This window comes from Octopus bimaculoides, chromosome 2 (assembly GCF_046866305.1).
Source record: "Octopus bimaculoides isolate indiv1 chromosome 2, ASM4686630v1, whole genome shotgun sequence".
Lineage (NCBI taxonomy): Eukaryota > Metazoa > Mollusca > Cephalopoda > Octopoda > Octopodidae > Octopus > Octopus bimaculoides.
This window is the reverse complement of record NC_142929.1, coordinates 156,000,412-156,024,105: the sequence shown is the minus strand read 5'-3', so window position 1 is coordinate 156,024,105 and position 23,694 is coordinate 156,000,412. Positions and strand designations below refer to the sequence as shown.

The 23,694-nt window shown below is 35.0% G+C and overlaps 1 protein-coding gene across 2 annotated transcripts in view; it reads left to right on the top strand.

Moving 5' to 3' along the window:
• LOC106869599 (deoxyribonuclease-1) overlaps positions 1–15,645 on the top strand; it is a 55,569-nt gene extending 39,924 nt beyond the window's left edge. For both annotated transcript variants that reach the window (XM_089347969.1, XM_089347970.1), the window contains exon 8: positions 11,892–15,645. In XM_089347969.1, the coding sequence (XP_089204095.1) occupies positions 11,892–11,987 (96 nt within the window). In that variant the 3' untranslated portion in view covers positions 11,988–15,645. The remainder of the gene's footprint in view (positions 1–11,891) is intronic.
• The last annotated feature ends 8,049 nt before the right edge of the window (positions 15,646–23,694 follow it).

The following is a 23,694-nucleotide window of genomic DNA, read 5'->3' as shown; positions in this document are numbered from 1 at the left end:
ACACATCCTAGATACAGATAAATGTGAACATGTAATCAAAGTTTATGATAAATATATATTTCTAAAGTATATTGTTTGTTACACATCCTAGTTAATGCGAAAATGTAAAGTTTAAGAATTGTAGATCGCAAAAAATGTCCTCTTCCTCAACAACAGTTCGTGCAAATTTACACCCGACTAACAGCCAGCCTCTACACAGTATAATGTCAGTTTCTTCTTTGAAAACATAATACCAGATCTGATGTCATTTAGCCATAGGCCAGTTCTGTTTGAGCAGTGACATCCTACTTATTACCATCCCGACTTTTATTCAGCTATATTTTATCAAGAATCGCATAGTCAATGAGTTCTTTCTTTTCTAAGATGATAGAATATGTATTGGTAGAGATTTAGTTGCAATTTCTAACCGGTTGAAGGACCCCTAGAGACTCCTTGTTAACCCGTCGTATCAAGTCAACAAGGGATTTTGCAATAATTCTCAGTTTTTGCAGGGAAGAAAACTTAAGACTTTTCTGAACAATATTTGAAACTGTACTTAAATTTCAAATTCAGCTTTTCCTCATTCTACATAACTCAAGAATTATGAACAATAATGACTTCCTCCTAATGATGTGTTTTCACTATATTCCATTCATTAAAGTAAACAATATAATGTAATGTAATTAATAAACCCACTAGATCCTTGATTACTTCATATTGATGAGATTTAGTAAGATAGAAATAGCAGCGATATACGAACTCTAAGGAGTCTATAGTTGAAAGAAAAAGAATAGAAAATTGAACTGTATAAATACATAAAGATTAAATAATATCACCCCTTTTACTTTTCTAATGAAAAATAACAAAAATTAAATTAACTCTTAGCAAGACGATTCTCTACCTCGCATTAGAAATGCACAACCAACAACAACCAATAGACTGGCAGTTTTATTTAGAAATTTGAAGCTAATTGGTTTATCTATGGGTTTCTTTGGTTTTGCTACGTGAACAGACATTTTACAGAAAACTATTATGTATGTTTTACAATGGCATGTCTTACAGAAATGCAGAATCTTATGGTTATTTACTTGACAACTATGATGCTAGAATGACGATTTTAAAATCGATTTTTAAGGAATCACAAATACACTAACTACATAGTCAATATTAATTTTAAAAAGATAAAGTGTCTTAACTGCCAAGTTTGTCTTATCGACTTCATATCGATGGGGAAGATATTTATTCTTACTCTTGAAGAAACATTACGCAAGCTTACAAAATGTTAATTAAGACTGTTCACTCGTCCGATCTTTGCAGTAATTGATGAAGGTCAATTAACATTATTATAGGTCCATCAATCGTGTCTTAATAAATGACAGCCAAAGTAGAATAGCTTCCGCTTATTCTCATACTACTCTCTGAACTTATACACCTGGCCGCAAACGGAGTAGGGTAACATCAGATAATATTGTCGTAATCTATTGATTTTAACTGATTATTCGGACCCATCTAACAGTATTATTTTTAAAGTATTAGATAATATCATTTATCATCCGCGTGATCTCACCAGTGCTGGAGGTTCTTCCGAACTGTCTAGATATGCAATTATGCCAATAGGATCATCCTTGCATTTTGTCCTTGTAGGCACTGCTAGTGATCTCACACAATCCACCTTAGAGTGCAGCGTAGCCAATCCTGAGAGAGAGAGAGAGAGAGAGAGAGAGAGAGAGAGAGAGAGAGAGAGAGAAATAGGTTCTGGTACCCGATTTGTACTTCGACCTCGAAAGTATGAAAGGCAAATTAGACTTTGGATAGATTTGAGTGCAGAAAGCCAGAACTAATACTGTAAGGCACTCTAACAATCCTACGAAATCGCCAGATAAATCATTTACTTATATTCTAATAAATAAATGCTAATTATGTAAAATGAAAATATGGTTGTGTTTATTTTTTAATTATAAATCACATGTCATTAGCAGTAAGTGGGCAAGACTTTAATCTCCGATTAATGTAGCCTGAGGAAAATGTAAAATACTTCAAAGGTTGAGAAATTTATTGTTTTTGACGTTCGTCGCTTAAATGCTGTGATTTGTCTGGCTATTCAGTAATGAGCATTGGCTAAAGTTACCTCACTAGAAAGAATGAGTAAAATGAGCACCCATGACCATTACATGACCATGTATGGAACAAATATTCTATTATGGCGAGTGTCTATCACTCAGTCATTATTTAGCGGAATAGACCTACAATCAGAAGTATTCCAAACATTTTATGGGATTTTTATGATAGTAGGGTGTGATTTGAAGGAGATTTTAACTATCATCTCCAACAGATTGAGCAACCGCCTAGAAACTCCATTGTTGGCTGTGTTTATAAATGTAGGGAGACTACTAGATGAAAGGTATTTATGTTTGTTGACATGTTGAAAAATAGTCAGACTGCATAATCGAAGATCATCTTTGCTGCTGTTAACCTGAGTCGTTTTATGAAGATTCAAACACAAGCATTCGAGAAAACCACAAATCTGATAACTTCCACTCTCAAGAGTCGCAGAGGCCCTGAAAAAAGGTCATTGGTGTTACCATTCCTCTTTGGTTAATTCATTAAAAAGAAAATTGTCAAAGAAAATTGTCACTCGCCATAATAGAATATTTGTTCCATACATGGTCATGTAATGGTCATGGGTGCTCATTTTACTCATTCTTTCTAGTGAGGTAACTTTAGCCAATGCTCATTACTGAATAGCCAGACAAATCACAGCATTTAAGCGACGAACGTCAAAAACAATAAATTTCTCAACCTTTGAAGTATTTTACATTTTACAACCCACATATATAGTTAATCTAATGTTAGGAAGACTAAACCAAAGTAAAATACTGAGAAATTAGAACTGTAATGTCTACATAATTTGTTGTGTACGGAACATAGTGCAATATTCGATTATATACAACTTGAAGGTTAGAGAAAATGCAACTTTCAACAACAATAGCTAAAAATAAACAAACATAAGAGAAAATATCTATGGAGTCACTTGGTTGTCTAGAAATAGCAGTCTTGTAGAGTTCGAATTACATCCTACTTTCTTGAAAAGGGAGACACATATTTGTTAAATGTAATTCCTGGAGTGCAATACCTGACAAAAAAGTGAGATGGCAATGACTTGAATTCCTTTCAGCAAATGTCTCAATCAGAACTGGACTAGAGTGCTAAACAACAAAAGCAACAGCAAAAAGATTAAAAAAATTGTAATGTTCTGAGTTAGCATCAAACTTAATGCAAATCACAGATGCTCCAACTAAAAAATTTTCATCTACTGTAAGAATCCTTCAGAGAGACAACCTGAACCGCACTCTTAAGCAAAATCTGGACACCATCCAAAACGAAGGCCTCATTAAATAGAAACAGTCAAGATGACGAGCGAATTTCTATCTCTTGACAATACTAATGATCTTGCTCCCACAGCGTATCATCTGCTTATGCAAAACTTCTTAACATCCTTCGAAAATGTAGCCAAAGTCTGTTGGTTTCTCAATGCAAAGAAAACTGAGTTCATATACATCAATAAGGTTGCCAATTTACTACAATGATGGAACACAACTCAAGGAGACTAATAACTTCACGTACTTTGGACCCTATGTTGCTGATAGTAAGAAAGACTTCCTGACACGCAAGGGACTGGTGTACCTGTAACAAGTTTCAAAGTAACTGTTAATCAAGTATTTTAAAATCAACAAGGCTAACCTTTTTCAGGCCTTGTGTAGAGAGCATTCTTCTTTATGAAACCGAAATCTGGACTACGAAGAATAAACTTCAATATCGCCTTGATGGTGCATACACTAAACTTCTCGTGAGGACTCAAACCATTTCATGATATGAATACAAGACCAAAGATAAGATTTATGGACACAATCCACTCATCTCTGTTGCTTAGTGCAAGATGGGGCTTTGTTGTTACCATACTGAAAAACAGGCCATATGGGATATATTTTGGAAACATCCACATCCCAATAGAGGACGGAGACCGCTGAACTATATTGATGTTATTTGCTGAGATTCAAATCATGAAATTAAGGACCTAGTAAAATTAATGGGTGATAGAGTTTCCTGGTGCAGCTTGGTGAAACGTATCTCATTTGTGGCCGTTTGAAGAAGTGTTACCATATTTATGTCAGTCTTACGTAGTTTACGGCGCTTTTTTTCTCCAAAAGTAATGGAATGGAAGAATATGAGAATAGTAGGACAATAAAATGGATGGAATAAAATTGTAAATTAATAAAATAGTGGAATAAATGTCTATGCTCTCGATACTAATAATCTTGATAGCTTCTAAAGATATATTTTACATTAACAGCTTTCTACTACAGGTACACGGCCTGAAATCGGGAAGGGAGCTAGTCGATTTCATCGACCCCAGTATTTGACTGATATCGATCTTATCCATCCCGAAGGGATGAAAAGCAAAATTTACCTCAGCGGAATTTGAACCAAGAATGACAAATCGGAAGAAATGCCACAAAGCATTATTGTCCGGTGTGCTAACGATTCTGCCAGCTCGTCACCTTATGGTTTATATTAATAGTGGAATGGTTAAAACTTTGTTATATCTGTACTAGAACAAATTATTTCTTATCTTATTGGTAAATTAACCTGCCCTGGCAAATTATGAGAATAATTTTTCATTCCTGCAATTATCGTCGTATTTTATTTCTGAGATAAGTCACGACCCTCTATACATCTAGTGCCCCACATAGCTTCCGTTGACATTTTGCAGTCCTTTGTGAGCTCATAACGCCCCGAGGAAGTACTATTGGCCAGATTAAGAAACACTTCTATGAGACTTATATCATGGATATTTAGTCTGTTATATCTCTATACTTAATAGCGGAGCAGTCAAAAGTATTTCTTGTTATTTATAAAGTGCTAGTATTACGACGGCCATTACTCGCTTTCGAAGATGGCTTGGTGGCATGTACCATGCTATCGTTAACTGTCTTAGGTGTCCATCTAGTTGCAAACAAATACAGACACCCTTTCATTCTTCCTACTCTTGACCCAGGATGTAACAGCTGGAGGGAGAGAGAACTTCTTTATTTGTCGGCCTCGGCGAGATTTAAACTCAGAGAAATTGAACTGAAACAAACAGCGCACTTCATTCTATCCCATGCTCTCGCGCAGCGGTTCTCAACCGAGGTTCATATGGCCCTGATGATCCATATAAATTTTTTGGAGGTCCACGCAACAAAATAGTAAATTGGGGATCCACAATAGTATTTTAAGGGACCCTGAAATTATTTTGCTTCAGACTGGTATGTATTGTCAAAAACAGTTTGGTTTCTTTCTCTAACACTTTACATAGTTTACATTAACTTACACAAGTTAATGTGTTTAAAAAGCAAAATAGGAATTTTTAAAGAAGTTTCTATAAAACTAGTTCTTAAACATCGAATGGTTACGAGGGTCCACTAGAATAAAATAGTAATCAAAGTGGTCTAAAGATTTTTTTAAAAAATGGTTGAGAACACCTGCTCTATCGACTCTGCCAAAGGACCGCCATATTAAATACGAGATTGTGTGTTGTAATTATAGGATAAAATTCACAGTCTGAGGAAACTAGCGAAGGTTTCCCTTGACGAAAATGTGTCAGCAGGTGGATTCGTTGAATTCATAGCAGAGTGCCATTGTTTGAGGAGTGTAAAAGAATCTAACGTTCAAGATCTTGTTCTTCTTCACTGTCAAACGAAGAACAAAAAGGTGAAACGGTAGATTCTCCACTCTTCACAGCATATGAAAATATTATTTATTATATGCTGTAACTTATAAACTATTGGTAAGGAATCTTATTGTTGGAAAAGCTATTCGTTGTTTTTATAGTTGTTGTTTAGCCATATATAAGTCCTGATGGAGCAGACTTATGATCAGTCATTCTAGTCGTGACCATCTTGCCTTTTCCCTATACGCAGAGAACCCAGAACCGTATTATTCAACGTGTACGGCTTTTAAGACGGTAGGGGTTGATTTTAGAGAGGTTTGGCCGCTATTTCTAGCAAGTCAAAAGACTTTTTAGAGCAGTGGTTCGCAATCATTTTTTGACTATGGACCCTCTTTGATTTTTATTTTACTCAACTAGTCCCTCATAACTATTCATTTTTTTCTTAAATCCTATATTTTTTATAATTAAATATTATTAGGAATTGTATAAAAAAATATTTAAAATATGTTCTGTATTGTAGAAGTATAACCGATTTACTGCACATAATTTCTAAGAACTAAAACTTATATGGACCCTGAAAGATCAGGTAGACCTCGGTTGAGAACCACTGAGTTAGAGGATCCATCTTAGTTCGAAAATTATTCCTTACAACCCTAGAGTGCATATTTGGTTGCCATTTTACTCATTATTACCCATATTACTCATTTTATCCTCTCATCACTCCTAGATTCCAATCAACGAGGGAAGCGCTATGTGATCATTTAACCTGCTAGAAATACCAGCTAAATTTCTCTGAAATAGTACCCTATAGTCAGAGTCTGTAAGAGGGGTATGATTCAGCTGGTACATTGGAGGTGAGGAAGGTGCGATCTTTCGTCGAGTTACTCCCTAAAAAACAACCAGGAAAAAAGCTTACAATCCTCTTGAATTTTGAAGGGAGTCTTTGATGTGGAGGTGGTTTAAAAATAATCTTGTTCCTCTGGTAAATTTCTCTTAGCAGCCCTGTTTATCGTAAAAAAAAAAAACTTGATTGATGTGGTACTGGGTTCCCTGTACATAGGAAGAGAGAGGTTGGTCATACGTGGAATGCTTTTTATCATAGATCTGCTTGGCCACAGCTGATTTGGAGCTACATAACAACAAACTCGAAATTTCGCATTAAATACTACATCCAGTTGCACTCGACAATCCTTAAAAACAATGAAATGACACACATTAATGTTGTTCTAAGTACACTATACAAATAGTAAAGGAATGATTACATAGATAATCCATAACTGTAGTTCTCTGGATTTCCTTCATGACTGACGTCGGCCTACAAATGTTACAAATGAATATCAACCACGTCCAATCGTCAAAAGGGTTACTACAAAGGTAATGAATAATGTCTTGTTTACCCCTTTAATTAACTAATTAAAATAAAGTATTCGTTGTATTGTCTGCTGTAACTACATCTGTTGATAGCGTAGCCTATCCTGATACTATTAAAAAGCTACAGTTAGATTGTTGTTTAGCTCCACGTCACTCTTGATCAAAAGCATGACGGCTGTGACCGTTCTGCTTATTTTACTTTCAGATATTTTACCACCTTTTTTTAATGGTAGAGTATGATAAGAGGTTGTTATTCTGACACGTAGTACAAATAGGCTCTATCGTTGGCTCGTGGAGTTATTTTTAAGGTAGCTTGTTGTAACAATTGTTGTTATCTTTTGTTTTTGTTGCTGTAAAGTCTCTTGTGGTCTATTACTAACCGGATCTATGACCGAATGTTATGACCATCCTATTTTCTATTCATGCATCAAGTGTCTATTATCACTTCATCCAATGTCTTGTATAATTTTTTTAAGGCAGTGTAGCAGCATCCGGAACCTTGACGATAAAGAGGCTAATTAAACGACAAATGAATTTTTAAATGACTTGTGCATTTAGTTCTATATTCATATATTTGTTATATACACACTGCATATTCGAAATCCTAGCATTCGAAAGACTGCGGAGAGACCTTAGCAAAAAAAAAAAAAAAAAAAAGGAAAAGAAAAGAAAAGTCTTAATAGACAGTTGGAGAATTTACTCCAAACACGGTCTTGGATAAGATGAAATTTCTGAAACCTTTGTAGCTTCTGAGGTCAACTTTTGTTCAACTTTTCATGTGAAATGTACCAGCAATTCTTGTTATTAAATGTCCTGTGAGTCAGAAATTTTTCAATAATTTCCAGAGAGTCAGTAATTGTTCGTTTTATCTCCAGTTAGCAACGAAACCAAAAATATCGAGATCCTCCGGTCTTGTTTGCTCGTAGAGTTACAGTTTAAACCTACCGACCTGAGACCTATTTGTTGTACCTATAGATTAATTACCCTTGCATCCGTTTCCCTGAGTTAATAATCAAGGTTCTATGTTACCTCTTCTTGATATCGATATTGTTTCGCTTAATTAGAGATGTGTTCGTCAAATTTGGTTGTGTTAACATTCAATTCATTCATTGTTTTGACGCGTTGTTGAGCCGTGAACATCTATGTATCTCTGCCATCGATCGACGAGATTATTTATGTCTCGTCAATAAAGACTTATTGGCTTTGATGCTAAGAAATCTTTGAAAGCTGATTCCACATCTGGTTTGGACCTGAAAGTTTTATCACTTAAAAACGTGTTTAAATGCTTAAAAATGGTAGTCAGTGGGTGAAAGATCAGGAGAATATGGAGGATGTGGTAAAATCTCGTATCCCAAATCTGTGAGTTTCTGTAGTGTCATTCTTGCAACATGTGGCTTTGCATTATTGTGGAGCAGAATTCGGCCATGCCGATTCACCAATGCAGGTCTCATTTTTTGCAAGTGAGCATACATTTCAGCGAGTTGATTGCAGTGCACCTCTGCTGTAATGCTCTGATTGGCTTTCAGAAAGCTCTAATGGACAACACCAATTGCAGACCACCAGACAATCACCATAATCTTTTGCTGATGGAACTTTGACCTTGGGAAATGTTTTGGGGATTCGTCACGATCAAGCCATTGACCTAGTCGTTTACGATTATCATATAGGACCTACTTTTCGTCACAAGAAAAGGATTTTTGGTCAAGAAAAGGATCATTGATGTTTTGCAGAAAGAGCATCAAGCGCACTTAAAAACGCCGATCTTTTTGATTTTCATTGAGCTCATGCGATAACCTTTTATCGGGCTGTTTCACCTTACCAATCTTCTGCAGATTGCGTGAGACCGTTGCAATACTAACACCTAGTGCCTGAGACATTTCTCTGACACTTTGACATGGATTTTGTTCAACAATTGCGTTCAATTGTTGATTGTCAAGACTGCATAACCATCCTCTACATTCTTCATCTTCAAGGCTCTCATCACCACTACGGAAGAGCTGAAATCACCTTTGTACTGTGCAATCACTTGTGGACCCCTCTCTCCATGCTCTTCATAAATATTCCCCCTTTTAAAAGCCGTTTTCTATTGACACAAGAAATTAAATAAAATAGTAGTAACAGAGGTCAATTATATACATTAATCTTGAGAATACAACAAAATCAGAATCTCGGAACTGCCTCACGGTCCCTGGAGGCTCACTTGATCCTTCTTGTCCACTGAGAAGTGAGTGCAGTAGTTTCAGAGGCTCACTCAGCATCCGACGTGCCAACAACACATACGCTAGCATTGTAACTTTGTAAGTTGATTTCTGTTTTTGTTTTCTTTTTTTCTTCTATCTTCCCTTTCTGTTTTCATGACACCGACAACAAATAACGTAATTAATGTTTCATAATTTTGTGAACCGCTAGTCACAATGAAATGTCGTGAAACTCGTGGAAATGGCCAAACGGTGTATTGTGCTGCTTTTGGCAATGTATGTATTTTCTGATTTTTATTTTTCTCATGGTGGTGGACTGGTGGTGATTCCGTCACTTTACGTGGTGCTGGTGATGTCTCCGTGTGCATTCTCCCCCAAATCTAATCAAGATAATAATTTCCACCCTCTTAAATGTATCTCTACAATATTTCATTAAAAAAAGTCTTGTCGGTGATGGGGATTGGTCCTGAGACAAAAACGTTTACATCTCTTTAAAATTTCTCTCGGCTGTATATAACTTCGTTAAATCTTGTAATAAAACTTATAATGTTGTCGGAACAGACAGACAACTCTCTTTGTTTATAAATTTCTCACAGAAACTTTCAGATCAAAATAATTCAATTATTTCTTAACTTTCAGACATGTTAAACATATGATTTTGTTTGTTTAAAACCAAAGTCTTATTTTCAACAATGCTAGCTTCTCCTTTTCTTCTTCTTAAATTAATCTAATCTCCAATGATGATGAAGAGAAATGAAAATAGTCATCTTCAACAACTGTTTAAGATTTAGGCAGAAGGCCAGCAATTTTGCAGATAGGGGATTTAGTGGCTATCATCCACCTCTACACACGACCTCTCTCATATCAAATCAACTTCACTATTTACTTATTTTGGTTAACATGCAGTTTACCACCATAAAATAGTGAAAGTAAAATGTCCTTAAAAAATGAAAGTTTGTTGTGATAGAAACCAAAGTGATGGCAGTGACATCCCATAATTTTATAAAATAATTGTAGAATACAATACTGAGTGTGCCTTTCTAAATGTAGACATTTCTTTTCATATACTTTTAACATTAATAGTCACAAATCGCTCGGTATATTAAAAATCCCATCAGTTCAACTATGCTGGCTGGATGCCTTATCTCTACTAAGTATAGAAGCAGATGTGTTATGTAAGATTAATTTTTAGGATCTGATCAAAGACTTTGCAATTAAAAATTAAGTAGAAAACTTTTCAAATATAAATGAAGTGGAAGTATACAAAAATAAACATTATTTCCCCCTTTACTGTTAGTTTTGTTTCATTTTGAAAAATAAAAATGTACTTTATGGTTTATTATTGTTTATATTTTGAATTACATATTTATTGGAGCACCAAAATCTTTCAAGTACTTAGTGCTTCTATGGGTTTAAATCTGGCCTTGGTTGCAATGAACTGCAGATTGACTTGTAGAACATGTCTTTGTGGTATATATACGCAAATTTTGTACAATCTTTTCACAAAAGTTTAATGATTTGAATCACTACCAATTCAAGTGAGTCTTTTGTGTGTAGTTTCTGCCATCCCACCACCTTAATAATAATAATAATCCTTTCTACTAAAGACATAAGGCCTGAAATTTTAGAGTGGGGGGACTAACGAATTACCTTGACCCCATGTTTCACTGGCACTTAATTTATTGACCACAAAAGGATGAAAGGCAAAGTCGATCTTGGCAGAATTTGAACTCAGAATGTAAAGAAGGACGAAATGCCGCAAAGCATTTTGCCTGGCATGCTAACAATTCTGCCAGCTCACTGCCTTAATAATAATGATGGTCACTCTCATCAATTTCATCTTATGAGTATTTGATAGAAGGAATGTGTTTTTTTAAAGAAAGGATTAAAAATAAAAGAAGCTGCATCTATTTGAAATAGGTGCATGAATGTAATTTTAGTTCATGAATGTAAGTTTAGGCGCAGGAGTGGCTGTGTGGTAAGTAGCTTGCATACCAACCACATGGTTCGGAGTTCAGTCCCACTGCGTGGCACCTTGGGCAAGTGTCTTCAACTATAGTCTCGGGCCGACCAAAGCCTTGTGAGTGGATTTGGTAGGCGGAAACTGAAAGAAGCCCATCGTATATATGTATATATGTATGTGTATGTGTCTGTGTTTGTTCCCCCAACATCGCTTGACAACCGATACTGGTGTGCTTACGTCCCCGTAACTTAGCGGTTCGGCAAAGAGATCGATAGAATAAGTACTAGGCTTCCAAAGAATAAGTCCTGGGGTCGATTTGCTCGACTAAAAACGGCGGTGCTCCAGCATGGCCGCAGTCAAATGACTGAAACAAGTAAAAGAGTAAAGAGTATATGGATTTTACTGTGAAATCACAATGAGGACAATAATGATTTTGGTTTTGTTTGGAATTGGACAAATGTATTTGTTAATTGCAGGATATAATTCTTTTATTGTTCTATTCCTTCAACTCAAATTGTTTAGATGCATCAAAACACATTTTATACCACTCAGATCAATCTAGGCTATAACTTTCCCCAAGATGTTAAATTAAGCTGTAGGGATTTCAGTGATTGTTTCTACTTATCCTTATTAAACTCATGCGTTACTTCATATTTTATCATCATTTCAGGAATCATCTGGTGTTAATCCTGTCAACTACAAGCTAAGCTACAGTATCTTATATGGAGCAGTTCTGTTCATAATTTTACTGAAAATGTTAAATTAGAAACATTGCTTACATTACCAATGCCATTTACAAGGGAACGAGTGTCAAAACTCCACATTTGCTGACCTCCATGAAGAATTCACCAATTTTATAAGCAATTATTTCAAAACATTCTGTTAAACATCATTTCATTATAATATTATTTTGGGGGTAAACTAAATTTGTTGCACTGTTTAACACCACCACTAGGACCTCAAGGTGCCATTAGCAGAATCAAAACTATTGCAAGGCTAACATCTCCACTTGTTCCCATCAGCCACAAAAACAAAAGACAAAATGAACTCACTTGAAACTAGTGATGGTACTATTATTATTTAAATTTGATTTTTTTAGTGTTTTGACATTTATATTAAGGTCTTTGCATTTGAACATTCCATAATCCTGATCAACGAACTGTTCCTTTTCTTCAAGTTTCTTTAAGCACAAGGCTGCATGTAGCGTGAAAGTTTTCTGCTTTTTTCTTCCTCAAGATGCTGCAAGCGAGAATTGTTAATAATTTCACCCATTCTAAAAGTTACACACACATTAATCTTTAACAAGAATATTACAGATTGTGATTTTGAAGTTTTGGGCAGTTGGTCTTTGATACATTGAAGCTAATCTTAGCTTTATATTGTCTCCTGTTGAGTTAAAATCTTCCTTGCATGTATAGGTTTGAGTGGAATGGTAATTATATTTTAGGGTTGTTATGGAGAAACTTTTATTGAATAAGTTGGGGCTATCTTATTGTATGTAGAACTTTGTAAGCAGGTGTGAATATTTAGGTGTTTCCCTTTTGACAGGTAGGCATAAGATGTGAGTAGTTTTAGTTATTTTTGGTTTAGATAGATTTAATGTTTGTTTTGATAACATAAGGGTCAAAGTTTCAAAGTCTAGTTCAGTATTTAAAAACTTAGTAATTGGATGTATCAACTATTTTGTAAGGGGACTTTTTAGGGTTCACAAAAGAATATAAGGTGGTATGTTTTAGCAGGTCAGTTTCTTTACTTTTTATTATTTAGGGTATTTCCTACTTTTACTTAGAAGGTGTGGGTTATAGGACAGGCACGTCATGAAGTTGTTAGTATAGAAATTTGTTTATCTTGTACCTGATGTTCACAAAAGGAAGTAGTAAAGAGTAAAGGTCTCTATGTTTCTCTTTTGATGTTCATTGTTAAACAAGCAATTTCATTAGTATGTAGAAATTTTAAATCTTGTTTTTTTATGGAGGTAGAATTTGTGGGCTGTGTGTTTATATTTCTTCTATTCAGTTTTTTCAAACGGGAGTATTTTATAACATATCATTTTAAGCCTCTGAATATATGCAAAAGTGGGGCATTATAAAAGGTGTATACAGTATCATGCAAAAGTCTTCGGCTACTTTAAAGTATTATAAACTTTTACTAGTTGCCAGCTTATAAGTGGATGTTTCACATTGTGTTTTTACAGATGAAACATTGGCCCTGTTGGAGTCATTTCTATACCTAATCATTATATCTTGTGGTATGGGTTCTGAATGAGAGGGGAAGATTCTAGATGACCACCAAATATGGCAGTGCAAAGGTTTTTGGCCACCTCACATAAACCAATCAAAATACAGTGTTCTAAAACAAAAAAAATGTCTATAATGAAAATTTATTACATTATGTTCATTTCAAGAAGTTACTGTACATTGTTAATATTTCATATGGCTTCCCTTAGCTTGATTAATTGCTTCAATGTGCCTGGGAAGAGATGCGTACAAATCCTTCACCATTTTTACCATCTTCATAGGTATGAGCTGCCATTCTCTGTGGCTGAGCTCCCACAACACTTCAAGATTGTGTGGATTCTTCTAATGAACTCTTCTGTCCACATTTGCTCATTGATATTTAAGTCTGGGCTCTGAGCTGGGCCATCTTTCAATACGGTAACACCTTCATCAGCAAGACTGTTGTGTTGCATGCGATTTGTGGAATGGAGCTGTCATGCTGAAAAACCTTACCTTCATCCAAGTCTGGTATCAAATTGTCCTTCAGCAACTGGATGTATTTGGCACTATTCAAGTTACCATCAATTTTGACCAGCTTTCTTGAACCATCACTTTTTATGTATCCCCAAAGCATCAGACTCTTACCCCCAAACTTCACTGTTTTCCCTGTGTAACGTGGGTTGTTTCACTCTCTAATAAGCGAGAACTTGTCAGAAGGCCTCCAGGAAAATGAAACAACCCATGTTACATGACAAAAACAGTGAAGTTTGTGGGTAAGAGCTTCATGCCACAAATCGCATGTAGCACAGCAGAGTCTGGCTGATAAAGGTGTTACCATATTGAAAGATTGGTCAGCTCAGAGCCCTGACTTAAATATCATCAAGCAAATGTGGACAGAACTAAAGAGAAGAGTTTGTCAGAAGAATCCATGCAATCTTGAAGAGTTGCGGGAGCTCAGCCACATGGAATGGCATCTCATACTTGTGAAGATGGTGAAAGATTTGTACGCATCTCTTCTCAGGCACATTGAAGCAAGTATTCAAGCTCAGGGAATTCACATGAAATATTAACAATGTAAGTAACTTCTTGAAATGAATGTTATGTAATAAATTTTCATAGTAGACATTTTTCTGTTTTAAAATACTGTATATATATATATATATATATATATATATATATATATATATATATATATACACACACATGCATATGCATATATATATATATATATATATATATATATATACACATACACATACACATACACATACATGCACATACAAATATATATATACACACATATATTCACATACATATATATATACACGTACATACACACACATATATATATATATATATATATATATGAACTACACTCTCGGGGTGGTTGGCATTAGGAAGGGCTTCCAGCTGTAGAAACTCTGCCAAATCAGATTGGAGCTTGGTGTAGCCATCTGGTTTGCCAGTCATTGGTCAAATCGTCCAACCCATGCTAGCATGGAAGGCGGACGTTAAACGATGATGATGATGATAATGATGATATATACATATACATATATATATATATATATGCATACATATATACATATATGTAAATATATACATACATATATATATGTATACACATACATACATATGTATACAAATACATACTCATGTACACACACATGTATATACATATACACACACAAATATATGCACGTATACACACATATTTACACACACACACACACACACATACGTATATCCACACACTGACACACACACACACACACGAGGAAGCACATAAATACAAAACAAGGTGGAAAAAATAGTACTCGAATACCAAAGGTAAAGTCATGCTTTTTCATTAAAGCTGCAAAAACATCACAAAAAAAACTCTTGATTCCAGATGTCTGACGAACGGGAATGTGAGACTCGGAGTCACTGTGTTTTGTGATGCATTTGCAGCTTTAGTGAAAAAAAAAAAAAAAGTACACACACACACACATTGACAACCGCCAGTTTAACATGATAACAACTGTTAGTAATTGCTATTTTACAATTCATCTCGTAAATAAGCATTAGAAAAGAATTAGTGATTCAATTTTTAAAGTGAAAAGATATATGTCATCAAGTGAATAATTTAATTCCAAATTACTTCTCATATAAAGAATATAAAACATTAACATTACCTTCATTGTTTGAAATAAATTTTATCTATGTTAATGTGTGCCTCGTTTATTTTTTTTCTCTTATTTACCTTTTTCAAAAAACAAATTATTCCAAAAGGTATTTTTTGTTATCTTGGTGAGTGATTTGATAGTTCTATTTAAACACCACTTCATTATTATGCATTTTATTTAAACCATAGTGGAGCCGCAATGGCCCAGTGATTAGGGCAGCGGACTTGCGGTCATAGGATCGCGGTTTCGATTCCCAGACCGGGCGTTGTGAGTGTTTATTGAACGAAAACACCTAAAGCTCCACGAGGCTCCGGCAGGGGATGGTGGCGAACTTCACTGTACTCTTCCACCACAACTTTCTCTTACTTCCTGTTTCTGTTGTGCCTGTAATTCAAAGGGTCAGCCTTGTCACACTGAATATCCCCGAGAACTACGTTAAGGGTGCACGTGCCAATCAACCAACCAATACCATTCACTACACGAGCTTTGGGTACCTTTAGCAGAGTCCACTCTATTGCAAGCATTTGAGTTAGCTCCCCAGACTGAGGATAACTTCTCTTCCTCACCCACCATTCATAGAGGTCTAGAAAAAGTCCATGGGTATTTCACCTGGCTATGTAAAACAAAAACAAAAGAGAGTTGTCCTAGACCAAGGGTGGGGAAACCCCAGCTCGTGGGCGCAATTGCACCTGCAAGCCCTTTTTATTTCGCCTACAGGCTGATATACTCGTATGTACAAAATATGGTTAAATTTTTCAATTATAAAATGTATACACTATTCGTATGCCTAATTGCATTTCCGCTATGACTTTAAACGGTTCGAGTCGAACAGAAAGTTGTCCGGTAATTGCCATTTGAATGGAAATTTTCTCTTCGTTATAAAACACATATTGCTAGGAGTGTACCACCCCCTTGAGACCCAACTACACTCTAGCTGAAGAATATAGACCACTTCATAAGTAATATAAACGTCCTAAATTCAGTGGCGGCGTTAATGAAGATGTTACGCATTAATTTAATGTGTGAAACTTATCTTTATTAATGTAAATCGAATTACACATAGATATATACAAAATCTACACAGATACGAGAGTTAGAATTTGTGATCCGCCTGCAGACCTAATTTCTTTGTAAATTTTTGCCTGCCGCACTAAAATGTTTCCCGACCCCTGTCCTAGACCAATCCACATCAGGCATTTCAACCGTGAGAGTCATGCATTTGTTTGAGTTATTTATTGGACTACATTATGAAATGCGTGTGATTAGAGTGAGATTTGGCTACTGTTTTCAGCAGTAGCTCAGAGCAGAGGAAGGTATCTGAAGCACAGAAAGGAGTAGTCAGTGGAAAATCAAGTACGAAGGAATGATGTGAATGAGGAATGGATATTAAAGGAAGTTGCTTGAGGGAGCAAGGGAGGTAACTGGTAGCATAAAAAAGGCAAAACTCATTAAACCAAGTGGTTAAATAACAAAGAAAAGGTTCAGAATCATTATCCTTAGCTGAGCGAACTAATGAAGGAACTTATATGGCCAATCAACTTCCTAGAAATAACAGCCAAATCCTAACTTATTATCTTAACAGAGAGCCACCTCAGATAATGTAATTCTTGATATGTAATTTCTGAAATGAAAGACAGGATAGTGATGGTTTCAACGCCTTTGGTCACGGAGATGCTTGATCAGGGTGAAACATCAACTATTTGTTGAATTTGTGCTGCATAGAAATGGTAAACTTCAAACATGCTGAATCTATTTTTGCAGATGGATTTTCTGGTAAAGAATATTAGCTTGGAGACAGAAATATGAAAGGTTGCACTAAGTTGACATCTCATGAAGTTTACTGGATCTTATTTTCCAGCAAGTGCACAACACTTTGACTTACTCTGACAGTCTTGGCTCAAAGCCATCAACATGCATTTTAAACTTATTCGTCATAAAATATGGACATTTTTACCCAGAATAAATAGAATTTAGTGTTCACTAGGGCTCAGTTCTCATGTGAAGGCACGTGGCTTAGTGGTTAGGGTGTCAGCAACATGATTATAAGATTGTGGTTTCAATTCCTGGACCGGGCGACATGTTGTGTTCTTGAGCAAAACACTTCATTTCACGTTGCTCCAGTCCACTCAGCTGGCAAAAATGAGTAACGTCCAGCTGGGGAACACATATGCCATTGAAACCGGGAAACTGGGCCCATGAGCCTGACTAGGCTTTAAAAGGGCGCATTTATTTTCTTATTAGGGCTCAATTCTCAGTGCCCACCTACTTATCCAAGCCATTACAGATGAACTTAAGACTGGTTGCACTTGGGAATTACTACATACTGATTGTTTTGTTCTTATAGTGGAATCTGTAATAAAATTAGTAAAGAAATTTCAGGTGTAGAAACAAAACCTGGAATCAAAGGGCCTTAAAGTTAATTTAGGCAAAAAAAAAAAGTTCTACTAAACAGGAAAATAGATAAAACTTTACTCCCTTCTAAAACATTACCTTGCTCAGTATGTAGGAAAGATGTAAGTAGAAATTGTACATGGTGTACCTAGTGCAAGCTCTAGAAACAGAAGGTGCAATGGAATCACAGGAAAGTTAACAGAGAAAGTAGTTTTTGTACACAGGAGCAATAAACACTATGGAAATAGGTTCTCTCAAATGCCCAGAAAGTTCCCAAGAAATAGTAAATAGTTTCTGTCACTTAAGTAACCTTATTAGCAATAAAGGATGATAGAATAATGACAGGGTGGAAACAGTTTAAGGAGTTTACTTCTGTTGGTAACAATTATATATTACTGATAATGTCTGCAGCTTTTTTTTAAGACAGCAGAAGCAATTTAAACTATTTAACGCTTGACCACATTTAACCTTGAAACATTTGAAAATCAAGATTAATGTATGAGATATAGTGAAACAGGCAAAATGTAATCAGTAAGATATGTAAGACTAAGAGATACAATTAATATTGATTTCAAATTTTGGTGCAAAGCCAGCAATTTCAGGGGAGGTGGTAAGTCGATTATATCGACCCCAGTACTCGATTAGTGCTTATTTTTATTGACTCTGAAAGGATGAAAGGCAAAAATCAACCTTGATGGAATTTGAACTCAAAGCATAAAGACAGACGAAATGCTGCTAAGCATTTTGCCTGGCATGCTAACGATTCTGCCTATTTGCCACCTTAATATCGATAACAGTCCTGTTGTAAATAGGTGATCCAAAGTCTTTGTTTTGTTTGCAACTCCACTGACTGATGTCATTCCTATCAAATGGTCAATTTAAACCTTTAACACACTGCATTTTCTCTAGAATTGTTTCCCTGCCACTGCCCTGTTACTGCAGGGGATAAAACTCATATGGTGACATGATGCACCTACAGTGAGCTAAAGGTTAAGGCTTTGTATACGAGCTAACAAGAAGAGAAAGATAAATCAGTCAAATATCAAGTAGAAAGCAAGATTGTCATGGAGTAAAATAGTGGCCTCCAACAGATCACTTTGAAAAAGCACAATTTGAAAAAAAGCTGAAAATGAAATCTTACTTTTAAAATATTTGATAAGATGTAAGGTGTTCAGGAATGTTGTACAATAAGCTCTGCATTTACTGCCAATAAAAACTGAAGAATATTTCCCAAAGTAAAGTACCAAATGATAATCTAATTAAACTTTTGGATATTTTTCTATTTAAAAAAAAAAAAAAAAAAAACTGTCACAAGTGTCATAAAGAATTAAATTACCAAAATGGGTCATGATCAAAGGCTGGAACCATTGATGTAGATGCATACACTAAAATAACCAAATGTTTTAAACATCTACATTTTTAAGATACCATTATTAATATCATCATTGAATGTCTGTTGTCCATGCTGGCATGGACAACAGACATTCAGTGGATGGTTTGACCAGGATTGGTAAGCTGGAAGGCTGCACCAGACTCCAGTCTGACTTGGCATAGTTTTCTACAGCTGGATGCCCTTTCTAATGCCAATCACTCTGAGAGTGTAACAGGTGCTTTTATGTGCCACTTGCATGACGCTGGTATCTGCCAAGACTGTGATTTTACTCGGCTTGATGAGTGTATATTCTTTTTTAAGGAAACACGACACATAAAGAATTCAGATGTAAAAAATACTTTATTTTTTTAAATAGTTTTTCCCTGCTACATAGCATTTTAATTGTGTTTATCTGTGACAATATTTGAAAAGCATCATAATCTAGCATAATTATAGATGATAATTAAAAAATAGAATGCTGGTGGTCATGTGAAAAATATATAAATATATGGTTATTTACAAAAATTACAGAGATTAAGAAAAACATAATATGGGAAAAAAATTACATAAATAAAACCACAAAAATAAGAAAAGTTACCTTAGAAAGATTAGATATTTCTTGGTTTTATTAGTAAAACAAACAGAATATAATTTAAAACAAAAAACTTGAACACATCATTTTATAAATATTTTCTAGGTTTCAACTGAAGCTGTAGGCATCATTTAAAAATTATTATCTGCTCATTTTGCTTATTCATAAAACACTGTATGGTAAGTTTTAGGCATCTCCACCATACATGTCACTACCAAAATATAAAAATATATATAAGTATATGATATGTGTAAAATTATATATATATATATATATATATATATATATATATATATATATATATATAGGGTCATCCCATAAATAATGCAGTTTTTTAATAATTTTTTTCTCAAAATTAAGATAAACAAAGTTTTTTTTTTTTTAATCTAAAATATACTCTCCTTCATTTTCTACAATGCTCTTCCATCTATCTTGGTGGACTTGCAAGGTCCCACTTACAAAATTCACTTGTCTGTGATGAAAAATACTCCTCTAGTACTGTTCTGACCTCGTCTATAGAATTCATATTTTTTCCATCCAAATGATTTTGAAAACTGGGGCAATGGTGGCTGGGTTGTCGTTTTACATTCAAACTGCTCCAGCCTTTGGAATGTCATCCTTGCTGTATGTGACCAAGCATTATCCTGATGGAAGAACACCTTTCATCTTGAAACCAAAGATGGTCGTTTTTCTTCTAGCACTGACTTGAATGACTTGTTGAATGACGAAATCCAAGCTTCTCGGCTAGTTCTTCAACAGTTACGATAGGATTTTGTTCCACCAAAGTTTGCAGGACGTCCTCATCAAGCCAAACAGATCTTCCAGGACAAAGCTCATCTTCTAGACTGTAGTTTCTGGCTCGGAATTTCTGGAACCACCATTGACATTGGCTTACACTTATTGTCTGATTCCCATATACTGCATTAATATTCCTTGCACTTTCTGTTGCACTGTCACATTTATTGAACTCATAAAGCAAAATATGCCAAATATGCTCCTTTGTTACTTCCATTTTAGCTTTGCAAAAATAACTGTTAAAATCGAACTGCATCCTTCAAAACTTGCACTAAGAACAAGAACAAGGTAAAATTACTACCTGCTTTTATAGCAAGTTGAACCAGGTAGTTTATTCCGTTCCCCTCCGACTTTTAGTTCATGCAACTGAAAAAAACCACATTACTTATGGGACAACTCAATATACGCAGTATACATAGCAAAGTGCCATAAAATTGATCACACGTCATTGTTATTTAGATAGATAGTAAGCTATGTGTTATAGTGAAATATATGATGATTTACACAACCTGTATATGAAGAAAGCATGTTTTCCGTTTTTCTACTGGGGATATATATAGATGTAATGTGTAGATCACTAAGAATTCAAATTCCAGTAGGTGACAGAGTTGTGTCCTTTGAATAGAGTGATAGAAGCGTATCACATTCTAACACTGCAATCATTTTAACTAAGAACAGGAAGGTTTTCCGTAATTTAAAGCAAATGGTATTTCTAGTTATAAGGTTAGATGTTAACACCGTGGTAAAGGAGTGATGATGTGTCACAACAGGAATTGGATTAGGACTATCTTATTTCATGCCATACTATCATATGCTGAGCCAACAAGCCAATGGTGGGGGTTCCTATGTAGTCATGTGGCCTGAAAGAAATAACAGTCAAATGTAGCTCAACTTACAATCTACTATCTTAAAAGAAATTTTTCAATAATGCAGTTGTTCCTTGGTATGATCAAGGCAGAGATCTCTTTGTATAATGAAATAAAAGCAACCAAATTTCTCTTAAATGATACACTACCATCTTAAAAGGGGTAGGACACATTGGATAAAGCAGTCTTAGATGCATTGTGTCTGAAACTGATCCCAAGCTGGAATGAGATGCTCACAATTAGCATGTTTATTTGATCACATGACTCTTAAATGAGGGTTGACTGAGGGGTAAACATGTTTTAGTTAGACACCCTAGCAGCTGTACAGAAAGCAATTGTGTAGGTAGGAGTTAACTATTTCCACAAAGAATTTAGAAATATCTATTGTTGTAAACCCAATACTTCAGGGAATAGAATTAAATATATTTCATTATTAATGACCAGTTTACAGTGGTAATAATCATAAGATTAAAAATGGATACATAAAAGTGTAAGCTAAAATAAAGAAATATACTGTTATATACAAGTGTGGGCAAAAGTAAGTAAACAGTTGCATGGCTCATGCAATCACCCAAAGTCCCGAGAAATCAAAAAAGAGGGATTCCAATGAACTAGGGATCCCCTGCAGATTTCTTTGTTGACTCATGAATTGCATAGGTTTAAAAAAAGAAATAGAAGTTAAAAGAAAATTCCACTCATATTAAGCAACTGTATGCATACTTTAGCCCATCCTTGTATATCGGCTGGCAAATATCAAAACCACTTAATTTCTCTATTAAATCTAGTTTCAATCATTCGACTGTGGGCCATGCTTGGATATCATCCTTCAGAAATAGAATTATGTCAAGCCTTGCACTTAAACTGCTAATTACTTTACCAACCTATTTTTAAACTGAGAATGCTTTTGACTGAGACTCATTTGGAATTAAATAAAACAACTAACAATCCATTAACACACATGCATTATATATAAATATATATATATATATATATATATATAATGGTTTTACATAGCTATACTGAAACAACCCTTAAAAAACTTGAAGAGACACAATTTAAGGTAAAGAACTCATTAAGATAAAGTAGAGTGGAAATATTTGCTTATTCAGATGATGTCACTTTACAAGACTAGTCACGTTTAATTCAATTAAGACTTCGTCTGAGTACACACTAACAAATAAAAAAATGAAGGAAATATGACTAATCTTGTATGGGCCATTATCAAAATAAACACACACGTAAGTGTGTGTGAGTGTGTGTAGAGACTAAGAAAGAGAGATGGTTAAGAAGGTTATTTGACATTCTCAAGTAATGAGTTCAATGACTGTGTGGTATCTTGACCAACTGTCTTTTACCAAAGACTTTGGTTGACCTAAGATTCTGAATCAATAGAAATTATAGAAGCCTGTGGGATGGACCGTACCAGTAATTCAAAGTTCCAGCCTTGTTATAAATTCAGAGCATATGTCTTTATGGAATACTCAACCACTTTGCACATTATCTCAATGTAGAAGTGTTCTGGTGAGCAATCATATTGTTAATGCAGTTCTATATTTAAGAGATGAGGAATTATGTACATTATTTACATTTGACAGATATTTGTCCTCATCTTGTTTGTTGTTAACATGTTTCAGCTGAAATACCCTCCAGCCTTCATCAGGTGTCTTGGGGAAATTTTGAACCTGGGTTCTCAATCCTAAGGTATTTTTTTTTAATATCATTATTATTATTATTATTATTATTATTATTATTCATGTCACTGCCTGGAATTGAATTCGGAATCTTGGGGTTAGTAGCCTGCGCTCTTAACCCCAAGATTCCAAGTTCGATTCCAGGCAGTGACCTGAATAATGATAATAATAATAACAACAACATTGAAAAATACCTTAGGAATGAGAACCCAAGTTCAAAATTTCCCCAAGACACCTGACGAAGGCTGGAGGGTATTTCAGCTGAAACATGTTAACAACAAACAAGATGAGGACAAATATCTGCCAAATGTAAATATTGTAAACAATGTAAATAGCAAATCATATTGTTCTCAAAGAGAGAGTCCAGAATTCATGATATTACCAT